The sequence below is a fragment of the Callospermophilus lateralis genome, chromosome 4 (assembly GCF_048772815.1).
Source record: "Callospermophilus lateralis isolate mCalLat2 chromosome 4, mCalLat2.hap1, whole genome shotgun sequence".
Classification (NCBI taxonomy): Eukaryota; Metazoa; Chordata; class Mammalia; order Rodentia; family Sciuridae; genus Callospermophilus; species Callospermophilus lateralis.
In genome coordinates, this window is record NC_135308.1 from 105565278 (window position 1) to 105583518 (window position 18241).

The following is an 18241-nucleotide window of genomic DNA, read 5'->3' on the forward strand; positions in this document are numbered from 1 at the left end:
CAACTGTTAAAGAGTTTGGCAGTTCTTGAAAAAGTTAGAGAATTTCTGTATGAGCCAAAGATTCCACTCCTACATGTACATCCAAAAGACTTGGAAATGGACTCCAGCATGTATGCCAAGGTTCGCTGCAGCATGGTTCATAATAGCCAAAATGTAGAAGTAGCCCCTGTGTTCATCAACAGTTGAATGCGCACACAAAAGGTGGTCTCTGCATACAGTGGAATGTTATTCAGTCATAAAAAAGGAATGAAGTTTTGATTCAGGCTACAACATGGATTAAACTTGAGAGCACTGTGCTAAATGAAATGAGCCAGAAACCAAGGGACGAATACTGTATGATTCCAGTCACATGAAATATCTAGAAATAGATAAAAGAACAAGGAAAGAAAAATATTAGAGATTGCCAGTGATGGAGAAGAAAGGGAAATGGGAATTGCTGCTTACTGGCTAAAGAGCCTCTGGGGTGATGAAAAGTGATTTGGAAATAGTGGTCACGGTTGTGCAACATCGTGAATGTAAGTAATGCCACTGAACGGTATACTTAAAGATGGTTAAAATGGCAAATTTTATGTTAGATATGTTACTGCAATTGAGAAATTTCAAGATGGTGAACTAATAAATTCAGTGAGAATCTCTTAAGTTTGCAATATACTTTGGTTTTTTTTTTTTTTTTTTTTTTTTTTAATCGTTAGCTAATCTGGTTGGAGTGTGAGAATGAATAATGTGATGGTCTTTCCAGCTGTTCAAAAGGAAACATGTTTAACTTCTACCAATGTATATTTTTAGAGCTGAATTGTTGGGGGGGGGTGTGAATAAAGAGTGACAGTTTATAAGAGGTGCCAGAACAGCACTCAACATGGAGATGTGTTTGCTGGAGCTCTTCTCAGGTATATGGGTACCTGTGGATGAAAGGAATTCTTAGAGTTGTCCCTGGAGTAGGACATAAGGGTGAGTGCATCCCCCACTTTTTTTTTTTTTTTCTGTTGTGAAGGGTTTTTTGCTACTGGCAGGGGTGTTTGGTTAGGTGTTCTGGAGCAGTGGGTGGTGTGGAAGGGGGGCTGATCCCTCCTTCTTGTAAATGTTGTCCAAATATTTGAATAATTTGTTGAAGGGATAAGATATTATAAACCTGCTTTGTGTGCATATATATCTCAGTGTAGCCCAGTGTAGCAATATGCTTCTAAAAATAGAAACACTTTTTCCTTATGTAAATAATTAATTGCATTCTGGGGAAAGAAGAGCTCTAGTAACTTTAGTGGAGTGACAAAGAATTTATGATAAAACCCTCTTTTGTTCATTCATTCATTTATTGAGTGTCTCTAATATGCAGCACACCATTTCAGGTTCTGGGAATATACAGAGCTGAATAAGATACTGGCTTGCTCTCCAGGGGCCTGTGGATTAGTAAAAGAAAAAGAAGTAGTGGCCATGAAGTTTAATAAGGGGATTGACACCTGTCCCCAGATTTTATCTTTTGTGATGATGAGCGGTTGTGAAAAAGTGATGTGTGATACTCTGTTCAGTGTGAGATACACATTTTGTTTATAGTAATCACTCAGGTTTTGTTGTTGTTTTTTTTACTTTTTTCTATAATCTTAAGATGCAGATCAACTAAAAAACTGTATCCAATAGCTTCTAATGCGATGGCTGAGGTTTTGGACCCCTCCAATAGTGATATGATAGGTTCTGTTAGACATGCAAAGAGCTGTGAAAACATGAAGCAGAGGTGAAGTAACTTAACCTGGCACATAAACAGTGACATTGAAATTAAAAAAATAAAGAAAGAAAGAAATGGATGGGTTTGGAGGACGTGCTTTCCAGGCATAAGATAGATACTTAGAATGGGTTGGTAACTGACTAAGCTTCAAGAGGGAGGGCAAGAAAACTCAACTGTGGCCCCAGCTTCTGGGTAGTTGAATTCAAGAAGGGAGGCACCCCAGGGGGAACCATTGGGCAAAGACTATATTTTCCTTATTGCAGGGAGAACATAATTTGTTAATATTTTGAATTGTTGAACATATACTACTGCACCCCAGCCAAGAATCAAATTCCTTTACCTGTCTGACACAATTTAGATCTTCATGACTGAATTTTTTTCCTTTTCCCCTTTTCTTTCTTTCAGAAAGAATAGCTGAAATGGGAATAATAATTCCAGAATGATCTCTTTTGGGAAAAGAGGGGCAGGGAGTGAAAGAAAGCTCTTGTTCAAGATGGGAAAGTCTAAGCACTCTAATTTGAATTTGGAATTTGCATTCCAGAAATGATTAGGGGAGAATGCTACACTGTTTTTTTTTTTTTGTTGTTGTTGTTGTTGTTGTTTTTTTTTAAAGAGAGAGTGAGAGAGGAGAGAGAGAGAATTTTTTAATATTTTTTTTTTTTTTTTAGTTATCGGCGGACACAACTTCTTTGTTTGTATGTGGTGCTGAGAATCGAACCCGGGCCGCACGCATGCCAGGCGAGGGCGCTACCACTTGAGCCACATCCCCAGCCCTGCCACACTGTTTTTGTTTAAATATTGCAGTCATTGGCTTTATGTGCTGGTTTATGTGCCAATAACAGAGTGGAATAACAGTTTGATTCATCCAGATTCAGAAAAATGAGGAAAGACATCTTTTGATTCACATGTCTTTCATTAAAAAGAGGTAGCTAATAGTGCTCAGGACATTGTGTTTGTTCAAAAGTATTTGCTAAACCAATAAATACTATCCTTTTCTATGCTTAAATTCATTAATATTTAGAAAGGGACAATGGCAGGGATAATCAAAAGTAGGAAAAAAATGGTGTCCAAAAAGATTAAGGATGCCAAAACTGTATTAAAGATTGAAATAAAAACAATAGCCAATATTTATATAGTACTCAACAGTTTTCATGTCACTATACATCAGTTGGTTTATTTTGCATAATGACCTTTTGATGTAGGTATTGTAATCTGCATTTTATTGATTAGGAATTTGAGACTTAGGGTTAAGAGATGTGCCTGAGGGGCTGGGAATGTGGCTCAAGTGGTTGCTCGCTCGCCTGGCATGCATGCGACCCGGCAGCACCACATACAAACAAAGATGTTGTGTCCACCGAAAACTAAAAAATAAATATTAAAAAATTCTCTCTCTCTTTAAAAAAAAATAAAAAATAAGAGAGATGTGCCTGAGATACAGGGCTAGGCTGTATTATTGTTTTATGATGCAAGTCCAGTGCCCTCCATGGTTAAAAACACAGCCATCTTTACCCTTAGAAAAACTCCATCATTGGCATTGTTTTCAGTAATGACTGAGTAGTCCGAATTTAAAACCTTAGTGTAATGTAGCAGAGCCTATAATCTTCAAGTTTACAACTTCTTAATAATATTAGAAGTAGAATTCATCTTACCTAGTTGTCACTAAGATACAATAGATCCTGTTAAACTGAGACAAGAGACATTGGAACTCTGAGACCAAATAGGACTACCACAGAATGATGTGGGATGGGAGGTGGGTCGGCTGGGTAAGTGATGTGGGGCAGGAGAATGGGCATGCTGGAATGCTGAGGCTGTTGAGAAATGATGGCCCATGTGTGTGGTTGCTTTGAGAATAGTGACTGGTGAAGGCTGGCACTCGGGTCACGTGTCATGCCAGGATCCAATTTCAGATGCTTCTACAAAGTGGGAGAAGAGAATTTCAGATTCAAGACCGTCTGGCAGATCACTAGACATCCTGCCCAGTCTGGGTATAAGAGTGCATCCTTGTTCCCAAAATGACAGACCTATTTCTGTCATATTTTAGTTGTACATTGACTAGCTCATGGACTTCTGGAGGGCAGTTTCTATACCTCCAACACCTTGGTATTTTTTCTCATATCACCTGCTTCCATCCCTGGCACATGAATGTCTTCAGCCACTTGCCACAACATCTATTTGGTTATTTTTGTAGAAGGTTTTCATCAGTTCTAAGTGTAACTGCTATATCAAATAAATTCTACTTCATTGTTTGTTTTTCCAAATGTGTTAGTCTGTCATATCTATCTGGCACTGAAGCAGTTTTTTACTGATATTTTTCAAAATTTATATTGACGGTGTGATTTTAATTCCTTATCAATTTGTGTCTCACATCAGGGTGCTCCTTTGGATTATTTACAGCAGCCCAGAAGACAAAATGTATTTTTAAAAAAAGAAGTCCAGTTTTGGAATTAGACAGGTTCAGATTACCCTTGTGTAGCTTCTAGTTGATGTCTTGATGTAACAACCTTGAATTTATTATTCATTGTCTGTGAAAAGGGGGAAAAATAGGATTATATGAAATTAGATATTCAAAAATGACAGGCATAAATCAATACTCACTAAACTTCACTTTCTTCACATTGAATCTGTGCACATGAACTTAATTTATACTTATTTAGTACTTTATCTTTTATACCATACTTTCAAAATGTCGTTTGTATCTTTGCTCTGCCTTCTGAGATCATCAGGGAAAGTAATGTTATCATTGGCTTCAGGCAAATAAACTAATAATAAATATTACCCAGGATCATGCAGCTAAAGAGTTGGAGATTCAGAACATGAACCCATTAGATTCCCCTAGTCCATACCTGGTGCCCTTTGCTCCAAGTCCTGGTATATATTTACCTGCTCCCTCTCATATATTCACTATATCTTTGATCATTTCTATGGTACAATCACCATAATAAATAAGTCAGCTGAACTCAACCAGCTGCCATGCTGATACTGTAAATTAGATAAAGTGAGGGTGCCTGAGTCTGATTATCTTCATTCATAGGGCACTATTTATCATGCACTTTGGTTTTGACTCATGAATTTACTGAGAGGTCGTTTTTGTGTTTTCTATTGGGCAATAGATTGTTATAAAATTGTAGATAATGGTTCTTTTTATTAGCCAGTTTACATTAAAATTGTAGTCCACTTTGCTGTACAGGTTATCACTGTATTTCACAATTGGGATAATAAATTTTAACTTATTCCATTTACAGTTGGTAGACAAATAAATACACATGTGAACCGCAGCTTTCTGGTGAGGCTTACAATGCCCTGTTATTAACCCATTAATATGACCCAGCATCTAGGTAGGTCTGTCAGACCCTTCATTTTGGATTGCCAAATAAGTAAGCCAGAACTAGTACCAAGGATTTTATTGCTTCAGTCTTACTATACTAACTTCATTGAGAAAGTTTTTAAAATATGCTCTCCATTCCTTTCATTTTTAGCTAATTGATGTATGATTAATTTATTTTGCTTGGGGGTTTTGTTTTTATTTGGGGGAGATGTGGATTAAACCCATGGGTGTTTAACCACTGAGCCACCTCCCCAGGCCCTTTTAGTTTTTGAGACAGGATATTACTAAGTTGCTTAGGTCCTTGCTACGTTCTGAGGCTAACCTCAAACTTTCTATCCTCCTGCCTCAGCCTCCAGAGTCCCTGGATTATAGGCGTGTCCTACTGTACCTGACTAATTTATTATTAAATCTAGAAAGAGAAGAAAGATATTTAGCAGGTTTCTTTTGACATACATCTTCAAGTATTGATTTTTACCAGTAGTAAGCCTATTGATAGTATTGTTACAGCACTCTGTATATCTGTCTAGCCTGGTACTTACAAATGGTACTGAAATTAACATTAATCATGTCTTGAATTTCTTTCCTTAGGAAGTGGAAACTTGGTATTCCTAAATCTTAAAATGCCCTGCCTGTGCAACCGAGACAATAGGCAGGGAATATTTGTTGAACTTGACTTCCACTTCCCCTTTCATTGTGCATCCGCTCAAAATTCCATTGATGTGTCAAGACCAAAGTTTTTTCACATCATATTAGAAAAACTAGCTTTTAGTCCTCTAGTCAGCCTATTGATGAACTATGCTAATACAGAGGTCCCAAATACTTTTTATGTTTCAAAGGATGAAATTAAATAAATTAATGGTGATTCTGTTCAAGTTGGCACTTCTGTTGTATAAAGTCAAGACATAGTGACGGTACTAAAAACACATTCCAAAATATATTAAGAAAAAATGATTTTTACAAAGAAAGAAAATTAACATTTTGCTTTTTCAGAAGATTCCCCCCTAATTTTGCATGTTTTAATAAAAAGACCTCAAATGTCACCTTAATTTTGACTTTTTTTCCTGAGAAATGGAGTTATTTCCAGCTATATTAGCTTACCAGAAATGAGAATGTCATTTGCTGGAACCCTCAGTAGTAGAAGTGTAATTATCATATTAGCTTCATAAATCATTTGCTTCTCTGTGCTATAATAGGTCATGAGCTGAGGCTTTGTTCTTCCCAGGTGCTATTACAATAAAGCCATTTCTGTTTTTATTCGCTCAAATATAGTTTATCCTTTGTGTTGACATGAACCAGTGGATCTGTTACTTTCCATTAACAGAAGAATAACTAAAATTGTCAATAGTTCTATATTTTCTTTCACAAATACTTTCAAGTTGCATTGATGCCTTTCATTTGATAGAACGTCTGGATAATACATCTTGTTTTGCCTCTGTCTTTAGGCAAAATGCATACTTTCTTAAGCCTGTTCTTTAAAAAAGAAAGAAAGAAAGAAAGAAAAAAAAACCTACTACAGTACCTCTATCCATCTGTTGACCCCAGATACATAATAGATACATCAGACATTCATACAGGAATCCTGATAAGATGTCAAAGTGAAGTCACGTCATTACATTTATAATGCATCTATATCTATATCTATATATATATATCTATAAAGATAGATATATATATATAGATATAGATATATATATGCCATAAAACAACGCATCATAAATACCACAGATGTAATTTCTCCTGTCACTCTCTTGATGCTATAAAAAGGTGAGGTCTTATCTTCTAGATGTAAGCCAAGCTCCACAACCAATTTACAAAACTCTTCCTATAGCCTGGTATACACACAAGCACATTTTAGCAAGTTTTAAAGGTGGTCTGCAGGAATGTAATTATCTTGGGCAGCTGTTGTTCTGCTGTTGGAATAATCAGCTTATTATGTTACGGTGCTTCAAGTGTAACACTGCAGAACTGCTGTAGCCCTCCTGTAGTTCTCAGGGGTGAGCACCTCAGTCTCGCCTTGGGTTGCTGCTTGTCAAGCCTCAGCTTGCTTCTGTGTTTCCCATTTTTGCTCTGGTTCACACATGGGGTCCTCTGATGAACTCAGATTTTCAAAAAAGTTAGAATCACTTCTTTGTGCTATCATTTCTACTGGCCTTTCTTTTCAGGTCATAATAGGTACAAAGAAATAAGTTAAATGGACAAAAAAGTATCTTTTTTTTTTCTCCCAGAATCAATTTGAACCTAAAATGTAATTGAGATATTGAGATTTCAAGGATTTGGTAACTGAATGGGCTCAATTGTTGGCTGATATTTTGTTTTGTAATTAGTCACTGAGAGATCTCTTACAGATGTCCCCTGTAGATATTTAGCCACCTTTTGGGTCACTGAAAGGAGAAATTTATTTGGATTGAGGATAACTCAGTCCTCTTTCACAAAAGCCTTTAATAGATTAAAAAAAAAAATAGACTGTATTAAAACAAGTCACTACAAAGCTAAGGTAATACCACACAATAAAATTAAAAACAATTTCTTTTAATACCTATTCTGTACTCAAATGTGCAAGGACTCTGAATCTAAACCTAATTTGTCCAAATTAGGGCCAGTCATGGACCACATACTGTTAGCAGTTGTATGTCCCTTAATACTCTTCAATTTGTTTTTTGGAGGGAGTGGCTGGTACTAGAGATTGAACCTAGGGCTGCTTTACCACTGAGCTATATCCCTAGCCTTTTTTATTTCGTGACAGGGTCTAAGTTTTCAAGGCTGACCTCAGCCTCAAACTTATGATTCTCCTACAAGCCTCCTGGGTAGCTGGGCTTACAGCAGCACTCTTTAAATTTTAACCTCATCCCTTTTTCATGTCATTGACTTGTTGAAGAGATATAGGCCCATTAATAAATGAGAATGTCTATTTAAATTGATTCAAATATTAAACTATATTTTAACTTTTTAATATGTCTTTAAATTTAATCAAGAGCATTTTCTTATGTAGTTGAAGTTATAGTGTTACAATTATCATTAATGATAATTCCTTAGTATAATCTTACACTTAACCAATATTCAAGTTTTCCCAACTTTTGTGACATTAGTGATCGAACCCAGGTCCTCACACATGCTAGGCAATCAGCTTACTGCAGAGCTATTTCTGCAGCCCATAATGTTTTTTCCTACACTTCTTTAAATCAGTATCTAACTCAAAACTACACATGATATATGATTTTATTGTTTTCTCAGTGTCTTTTTTTCTGGAATAATCTCTTTTATTCTGTCCATAACTTATTGACAAGATAGAACAGTCTCTTAAAGAATGATGCATCTACTGGATTTGGTTCCTCTATCCCTCTAAACACTGCACATGTCTAATATTGTAGCCACTAGTTATGTGGGGCTATGAACTTTTGAAATATGGCTAGCCTGCATTGAAATGCACTTTGAATATGAAAAGTTCATTGATTTCCTAAGACTTAGTCCAAGAAAAATGTAAAGATAGTTTGCTAACAATTTTTAGATATTTATTCAAGTGATAATTGGGGCATTATGAGATAAAATTAATTTGTTTTCTTTTTAAGTTTCTTAAAATGATCTAGAAAAAATTTTACTTGATTCCCATGATATTTGTCATATGTTGCTTTCTAACATATTTTAAAATTGCTAACCCAGAATGACTCCCCATCAGTATTTTGAGAAATTGCAGAAAAAAGAGCACTAGTAGACTAAAGTGTTTCTTAGCTAGACTCATAACATCTAGTTGCTGTGTAGAAGCTAAGTGATTTTCCATGCTAGACAGCCTGGGGAATTTTAAGACCTAATATCCTTCCAATATGGCATTATCCCATGGATGAAACAGCTGTGGAAGGGTTTGAGTGTTTCTGATAACTGAAAGTGTTAAATAATGTAAAACTGTAAGAGAGCTACAGTTTTTAGTTGCCCCATTCCTGTATATAGCCAATGAAAGTTCATGCTTTATTTATCTACTTATCTATTTATTTTCAGTGTTGGAAAACTTTGAACAGACAATTGTTCCCAATTTTGGATCATTGGAAAGTCAGCAGGATTTCCGAACCCCGGAGTTTGTGAGTATTATCACTTTATCTTAAATTTGTATTAACTAGCCAGAGACTTTTTTAGAAAGTAGGGAAAAAGTTTTGTTTTGTTTTTTTTTTTTTAAATGAATTCTGTTCTTTAGTGATTCCAGGTCTGGCATAAAATCCTTCTGTGGCAGTGACTGTGTTCAGAATGCTCTTGTGTCCCTGGGGAACAGGTTACTGAACTTCAGTATCTCAGCATCATGTACTGTAGGCTTGATCTTCACACTGCTCATGCAATTGCAAACAGTAACTCATTCTGCAATAAACTAGCAATGACTTTCCAAAGGTCCCACTTCATTCCTTGATACCCTTGTGCTCAGTTTCTGTGCTCGCTTGCTCTGGAAAGCAGTCTTTACTAAGCACAGACAGGTACATTGACCATTACCAGTCATTTATAGTAAACACAGTGTGATTCTCATTTCCTTTTGAAACCTGCAGTAATACAGCCTCATAGGTCTAGGACTATTCTGTTGCTGTTTCCTACCAAGAGGCAAACTAATGCTTCCCCTCAATTGGACTCATTAAGGATTAGGCATGGTTCCTACCCTTAAGGAATTAAAAATCTTATTAGATGCTACTGTGATTTTATTAATGCCTTGTTTAAAGAAAATTAAACACATAGGATGTCTTGCAAAATGTCCTTACCAAATAGATTTTATATTAGGCTCATTTGGAGAAAGGGGATGGGAAGAAGTGTTTCTCTGACTCATGTGCCACATTATTGTACCATATGTGTAGGGAAAGCAAGCCAGAATCCACCTGAATTTACTGATTTTTTTTTTTTTGTTGTTGTTGTTGTTCCTGTTGCCAGTGGCTTGTCTACCAATTGCTTTAGCAATGCAAAAAACCTTTTTTAGTTTATTTTCAAAGTGTGATATACATTCACCACTTCAGTAATTGACAGAGCATGGTTTTGTTATTGATAAAGGCAAAAAAAGAACTCATTATGTGTTTTTCCTCTTCCCATTCCCTCTTTATGGATTTCCCACTCAATTTGACCAAGAATAAGGAAACCAGACAGTGCCCTGGACTGAAAAGGATCGCACATAAAACTGTATCCACAATGCCATTTTATTGCAAAGTGTGGGGCTCCTGTGGCGCACTTGTAGATTGCCTACTGTGAAAATCACTTGGATATAATAAAAAGACATAGTATTCAATGACTTTCCTGTTATATTCAGTGAATTTTCAGTGGAGGAAAATTGTGAATGCTCACCAGTGTTCCTGTGTCTTAAAGAAGCGGAGCAGTTTGTAGCTTTTATTACTTTTTGCAGTTAGAGTCCAAAAGCAGAATTCATAGGTGTTTCACATTTGAGTGTGCTCTTGGTACAAACTCTTGGTGCCTCCTTTTTTTCTTTTTATTAACTGCTTTTTGTTGATGTTCTTTAAGTAACATAAACTAATCTAAAAAGAAATATGTGCAACAAGATTTTGGTGTGCCTGGTAAACACACATGTAGTTCACACAAAATTCCTGTGTGGGAATAGAAGTGTTTTTTTCTCAAGAACAGGTTCTGGTATTTTGTCACGTTGGAGTTCAGCTTCCCTCAGTGATATTTTTGGTTCAGCTGTGTTGGTGAACGTCCTCCCCCTTTAGTATATCCTCTTGACGACCACATTTTCATTTTTGGCATTCGGAAACTGGCTAGTTTGAGCCAGAATGGCCAGAGGTAGGACTAGGATCACAGAATATATTCACCCTGTTGAGAGACTTATTTTAACAATGACTCTGGGCACACCCAAGCTGGGGAGATTCCTAGACTAAATCCCCACTTTTTTGTTTTCCACTATCATGCCTCAAGAATAATCCAGAGTAGTTTCATTAGACTACACTGGTGGAGCTAAAAACCATTTTATCCCATCGCCCCAGGTGTGGAACACCTATAAAAACTTAAGTTGAGCAACATTTGCACCACTCACGCTAAGTTAGAAGTAATTATTTTGTTTTTAGAGGTCTAGTCTTTTGAGCAAAGTAATAGGTAAATGATTAGAACATTTGAAAAAATATATACATATATGAAAAAAATATATAAAGGATATATAAACTCTACATTCTGATTTCCGGTCTATTTTAATTCACCTGTGTCAGTTTCATTGACATAGTCACAAAATTGAAAACTTGGGACTTATGTGGTAATCACGATTAACCCATTACGTGCAGTTGATAATCCATTTCTCTGTCCTGGCTGTTATCTGTCTCTAATTGTGTGTTCATACCATGTTCAGGAAGGAATCTGTGATTTTTCTTTTTGTTTTATAGGTTTTTCACACCTCCGATGCTCATTACATGCCACTTCTTTGTGTAGCATATAAATAGCTGCTTGTATCTTCTCCTCAGCATCACTATAGCCCGTGTACTCCTGGTCTCCTGGTAAACATATATCACCTAAACTGCTGTCTCCATGGTAAACAAACAGAAGACACAGAGGAAGTCCCTTGAGAATAGCATGCTCCAGGGAATCCTGCATTCTGTTTGAGAGTAGCCCTTTTTGTAGGCAGAAGGTTACAGTGAAACCGGTGGCTCCAGTTGTGCAGGCAGGCCGGCTGGGCACATGCCAGGAGAAAGTCTGGTAAGCTGATCCAAATCAGATTTTAAAAATCAGAAACGGGAGTTATAATAGGAACCTGGGAGCCAAGAGAACCCCAGAGCAAAGCAGAATTGAAAACAGAAGACTAGGAAGAATAAAAGGAGCTGGAAAATCAGTATTCTATTTTTCTCCATCTGGCATTTTGGAAGGTCCAACTGCAGTTTGCTGAGTTGAACTGAAATAAAAAAGGGCATAGACTGTGTTTACTCAGGCGTTATCCTCAAGTACTTCAGATTTTAGAAGATCAAAAGTCTAGTGTTTTTCTATAACAGGACGTATTTATATAGTTTGGCCAACAGGGACAATAAAATGCTTATTATTCGTTTGTTTTTTAGAATTTCTGTTTTTCTTTCACTTTAAATAAGGTCTGAGAGAGCAGTGCCAGTTGAACATCCTCAGTCACTGGTGTCATAAGCCAATCTAAGTTTTCCTCCCCAGCTTGGGTCTGTCCACATCCAGCACTGCTGTAGAGTTTGCATAAATCCTGGGTAGATGAATGCTTTTGTCAGCCCCATGTGCCCAGCGATGGCAGCCAACCTTGTTCTCAGGCAGCATTTCTACTGACCTCTTCTCAAACTCACTGCAGATTTGTCTATTGATTATCTGCCACCTGTGTTGCTTCTCTCCACCTCCCCTCTCCTTTACAGACTGAGGCAAGTGAGTTGAGCCAAACTATGCTAGAATGTTAAAAGGTGAACAGAGATGTGGATGTAAGATGCATGAGTTCTTGCTACCCCAGAGTTTGTGAAGAGTTGGGGACATGTTGAAGCTAGAAACTATAGGTAAGGTGGATATGTGGGAGGGAGTCAAGGTGAAAGGGGCCTGGCTGAGTGCTGGCAGTAGAGTGTAACTTGTGACATTGCTATGGTGGGACACCATACCAAGTTCAGTTTTGTTGTTGTTTTAAGCACAGTGAAAATTTGTTTTATAAATATCATCAGCATTTTCCCATGCTAGTTTTTTGTGTCATTATTGATACCTTCTTTAATATTATCTGATCTGTCCTATTCATGAAGTATAATTCATCACATTATAATTCTCAAAAGTTATTGTTCAAGAGATATCTAGTCAGGAAAGTGGTGGCACAGCTGGATGCTCTTGGAAGCATGTAAGTGGTGGCCATCCTTCGGGAACAGGGATGAAAGTAGACTTGGTATGTGAAGATTCTGGGAAAGGAGATTGGTCAAAACGAGGCTGGGAACTGAGTGCCAGAGACTCAGGTTCACAGAGTGCAGACTTAGAAGTAGAAATGAAAGAAATAGGCTTCTGTGGTTAGAACTGAAGATGGGGAGCCATCCACATAGCAATGGAGCAGATAAATGTTCTGCAACGTGGTTGCATGCAGGTGATGCATAGCCCCCCAGGGGCTTCCAATCCCAGGTCTGTGGTTAAAAGCAAAGGAGATCTAAGGAGTCTATCCAAAATGCATGGCTGAACCCACAGACTCCAAGTTTGGAGAGGTAGTGGGCAAGGCTCTTTAAAAATACCCTGGCTCCATTGGCATTGACCTAGGAACTCAGAAGGACCTGACAGACTGAGCACACACTGGACAAAGGGTGGGGTGTGGATAAAGGAGTCTGATCTAGCAGCATTGAATCTGTTTACAGCAAGCTGGGAGATATTGCACCATCAGAACTCAGTCTGTGGTCAATGTGGAAACACATGGAAGGAAAGGAGAGGCTAAAAATTTATGTTTTGTGATCCATGCCTCATCATTAATATCTACTTTTTATTTTTCTGGAATTGGAGCTTTATATATAACTCTCTTGGCTTTTTAGAAGCAGGAATATTTTTATCTCTGATCTCATGCTAGTTGATATTTTTCATTGTTTAGCTTCCACCAGATTTGGAGTAAATAATGAAGAGTTTGAGCTGGCAAAAGAATATTAGGATTATAATAGCATAAATCAAGACAGATGATGAGAAACCCTAGGATTTAGAAAGATTAGATAGACAAATAGGCTTAGGAAGATGAGGATTAAAGTGGAATAAATGTGAGTCCTTATAATCATGGTTGCACAGAGTGAAGCAGGTCCAAGGAGTAATTATTCTCATTTGAAATTCAGTGGGGGAGTGGGGACCCCTTTTTTTGAGGGAAGATATTACTTTATAGAAAATAATGCTAATTCCCTGAGATTCAGATTTGATTATATTCAACCAGGTAAAAAATGCAGTTGATCTCAAGGAAGAGTTAAAGTATTAATTCACTCAACAAATATTTATTTGATGTCTACTATTTTAGTGCCTAAGTAGTACAGTTAACATGCAGAAAACAATATCCCTGTATTTATGGAGCTGATATTTTGGTGAGGAAGAAATGAAACATGTCAGCTGATAAATCCTTTAGAAAAAGATAATAGCGATTTTATGGGTGTGTTGGTTAGTGGTGGTAACAGTTTTAAATAGGGTTTTTAGGACACATCTCACTGAGAAGATGCCAAGTGAAAAAACCTGAAAGTTGTGCTGGAGCTAACTATTTGGAAATGTGCAGAGAAAGCATTCCAAGCAGGAGTGGCATAAACACAGGACCTGAGGTGAGGGATTTGTTATATGTCTGGGAAAATGGAAGGAGGCCAGTATGGTCAGAATGGAATGAAGGCTAGGAAGAATAATAGATTTGGGGACTTTAAATAAACTTTGGTTTTACTCTGAGTTGGGAAGTCATTTGAGGGTAAAAGACTTTTGAGTGTCTTCTATATATATATTTATATTTATATAGATGTGAGGGTTCTGAGCAGAGGGATGACCTGACTGTGTGCTTTAGTAGGATCACTTGGCTGTGCTGAGAATAGGCTATGGGGAAGCAAGGAGACCTATTAGTCCTTTCCAGGAATCCAAGGATGAGATGGTGGTGTCTGAGTGTTCATTATAGTAGTAGTGAGACATGCCAATTCTGGATGTATTTGGAAAGTAGAAGTAATAGATTTGTTGACAAAGCAGATGTGCAGTGTATGAGAAATAGCAGTCAAGGATGACTTGACTAAAGCTTTTGATTTGGAAGACTGTGGAAGGAGCAATTTGTAGAGAAATAGCTGATACTAGAAAATTTGCAACATCCAAGTGGAGAGAGATCAAAATACAGTGGGATATATGTATCTGGAGTTAAAGAGAGGTTCAGTCAGAGACCTGGGAGTTGTCAGCAGGTAGACAGTGTGTAAAGCTATGGACAAGCAACGAGGGAGTGACATAGATTCTGGATTGAGCCCTGGGGGCCCCAATATTTATAGGTCAGGAAGAAGAGGAATAATCGGCAGAGGAAATCATGGAGGTAGGAGGAAGATGAAGAGAGTCCTAGGAGCCAAGATGAAGGAGTGAAAAGTAGAAGGGAATGACCATTGGACTTGGCAATGGGGAAAAGGATTTGACAAGAGAAATCTGAGTTTAGTGGTGGAACCAAATCCTAATTAGGAATGATTGAAAACAGGCAGCAGAAGAAGAGTGGGATATCTGGAATTTTAGGTAACATCTTAATCTTTTGAACTTTTTTCCCTCTGGACAAGAATACAGAGAAAGAAGGCAGTATCTGAAGGAAGAGTTGGGTTGAAGAGTGTTCAGTTTTAAGATAACAGGACTTCCTGTTTGTAAAGTGGGAGAGAAAATTTGTAGGGAGAGAAAAGTTGATGATGCAGGAATGGAAAGAATAATTTTTTAAATAATATCCTTGAGAAGACAAGAAGGGATGGAGTCTGGTCCATAGGGGGCCATAGATGTGGACATTCACACCTAGAAGGAGGCAAGATCCAGTTTGATCACAATTTCTCAACCTCGGCACCACTGACATTTTGGTCTGAATTAATGTGTTGTAGGTGGGGATGGGGAGGGTGTCATCCTGTGCGTTGTAAGATGTTTAGCCGCATCCCTGGTCTCTACCCACTAGATGTCAATGTTCCCTGCCTTGGGGAAGGAATGGCCACTAGTCATGGCCAAATATTCCCCAGGGACAAAGTTGCCCCGTTTGAGAGACATTGAGTTAGATAAATACTGAAAAGCATCGAGGTCACTGGTATCCTTAGAGCTGTTTTTGTGCAGTGTTTTGGATGTCACTCTAATTCAGGTTAGAATGGATTGTGGAATGAGCAGGAGAAAGAAAATAGAAAATGCTGACCTCTTTTAGGGAGTGTGCCAATGAGGGACTAGAGAATAAGAAAGAAAGAACAGGAGGAGAGAATGAGAGCCAGGATGATTTTCTTTTATCAGATGGAGAAATGTGAGCAAGCTTAAGAAGGAGCCATTTAAGAGGAGCAACTGAGTCTAGGGAAGAGAGTAGCTCTGAAGAGGGCCGTGGAGGGGTTTGCAGGGTATAGGTAGAAGGGTCAACATTCAGTAGAAGGAACAGTGTCTCTCACGGCATAGGAGTAGAGGCCAATACTTGTGGTTTGTGGGCTTCATAGGGAAAGTTGAGGGCTCCCAACAGGCATCTCCTGTTACCAGCTGCTGAGAGTGAAGAGAAGGAACTTAGAAGTGGTTTTGAAGACTTGTGCAGTAGGCTGACTGCAAAAACCTGGAAAAAAGTTCTAGGATTTCTGGGCAGCAATAAGGGATTAGATGAGGCTGATGATCCCAAACTTCCCTGCTCTTACACAGGAAGGCATCACTCGGACACAGGAAGAAGAAAGCAGGCTTCAACCAGAGTGGAAACTTTCCTGGATGGACATGATGGGAAGAGTGAAGTATTGGAAGAATGAGCTATGGAATGCAATCTGAGGAAAGGAGGGAAAGAAAGGAAGAATCAGCAGAGTGTTTAGAGGAAGACAAAGGGCTTCAGAGGTCTTTGTGACTTCAGAAGGAAATGTAGTTGTGTCAGAGAGATCTTTCAATAAGCAATTTTAGAAAAAGAACTTTTCAAGAAATGACAAGGGCCCTGGGGGGTCCGTGGCATTTAATGTATAAGGGGAATAAGAGCCTTGGTAAGAAGCCACGCTACTAGGACATATGTGTTCTGGTCACATTCTGCCTGCAGGATGTCTGTATTTCCTTCTGGCATGGTGGAGGACACAGTGGAGAGCGAAATGTGTGTCACGGACTGGATTTTCAGTGTCCAGAAGCAGCAGTGATGAGTTGGAGATGATAAATTTTAGCAAACTCTGGGGATATATTCTACTCACATAAACCTAAATGGAATTTTCTCCCAAGGACGTTGGAGACTAATGGTCTGAAAGTGGCTTGTGAAAAAAGGGGAACATTAATCTTCTTCCTTTTCCTGGTGGTGTGAATGGGATGAGAGGGAAACCAGCCAGCCACTGCCCACAGGTCTGCAGATTTTAATTTGTAGGTTTGTTTCAAAGTGGTTGGTCAGGTCTTATTTCAAAGTAGTTCCAAGAGTCTGTTTAAATCTCTTTTGTTTTGCAATCCAGACTTCTTTATTTTGGTTATTGCTGAGGTAACTGAATTCTTGCTGGGACTTATGAAAACTATTTCAGTTTGTTTCATGGTCATTCCAAGGTCTTTCTCACTAATACTAGCTGCTCCACTAAAGTCCTATGGTATGTCTCAAACTCTCAGGATCTTCAGGGTCAGGAATTGTGGGAATAAGACAGGACAGGGCTCTCTCACTCAAGTTCTTCTTCACTTGGACTTACATTTTTTGCCTTCTGTAAACAGAAATATGATGGCTTTGCCTTATGTTTTTGGCACTAAGTTTGTCAAACTAAAAGAAAACAGAATCTCACCCCCAAAAGAGCAAACAAAGGAATATTAATTTGGAAAAAGAACTCTCAAAAGGGAAAAATAAAATCGAAGATAAACTGGCTAGTCAGAATTACTCATTTGGCCTATTTCTTGTGACTGGAATTCATGTGGTATTTCAATGTTGAAAGCTTTTTGTGCATTCATCTGAATATGGAGGAATATTTATGTTTTGTACATGGCTATTTCAGAAGCTAGATTTGTGGATTTGTTAGGATTGGGGAGTATGAGCAGAAGTAGGCAGTGTTATATGCAAAGGTTGTTATTCAGAAGTTTCTTTCCAAAGAAGTTTCTTTGAGATGCAGAATACCTTTTCCTAGAGAACCTGTGAATGGTGATTAGGTGGCTAGGCCCAGCCAGGCCAGACCCCCTTCAGCCAGTTTAATTCAAAATGCTAACTATACTAACAATCCTCTAGAACACTCCAATCTTTTATTTTTTCCCCCATCATTAATTTTTAAATGTTAAAGTCCAGAGTGAATTGAAGCTTGTGGAAAAAAATGTTTAGCAAGATGAGATTGATGAATTGATTGATTGGTTGTTGAGTTAAGCTAGATGATGAAGATGCAGTAATAGGTCCTCAGTTTAAAGAAGACAGTTTAATGGTATGAAATGACAAAGAAAACAACTTGTCAGCTTCTATATTACTTCTGTCTCTTCTACCAGTGAAGGTGAACAAGCCCAGGGGAAGGCTGGAGTGGTACAAACTTGAAATCATCAAAGCCTAGGGGAGGGACTCTAGAAACCCATTCTGCTCAAGAATGTTTTAGAAAGGAATATGGTTATTCCAAATGGGCTGAAATCTCCCACCTGAGAAAATTCTGTGTCAATCAGACATTACA

At 38.0% G+C, this 18241-nt stretch overlaps 1 protein-coding gene across 2 annotated transcripts in view; it reads left to right on the forward strand.

The window, feature by feature from the left end:
• Positions 1 to 18241, forward strand: part of Ano6 (anoctamin 6) — a 191492-nt gene that overhangs the window by 65008 nt on the left and 108243 nt on the right. For both annotated transcript variants that reach the window (XM_076854348.1, XM_076854347.1), the window contains one exon: positions 9033 to 9112. In XM_076854348.1, coding sequence (XP_076710463.1) covers positions 9033 to 9112 — 80 coding nt within the window. The remainder of the gene's footprint in view (positions 1 to 9032; positions 9113 to 18241) is intronic.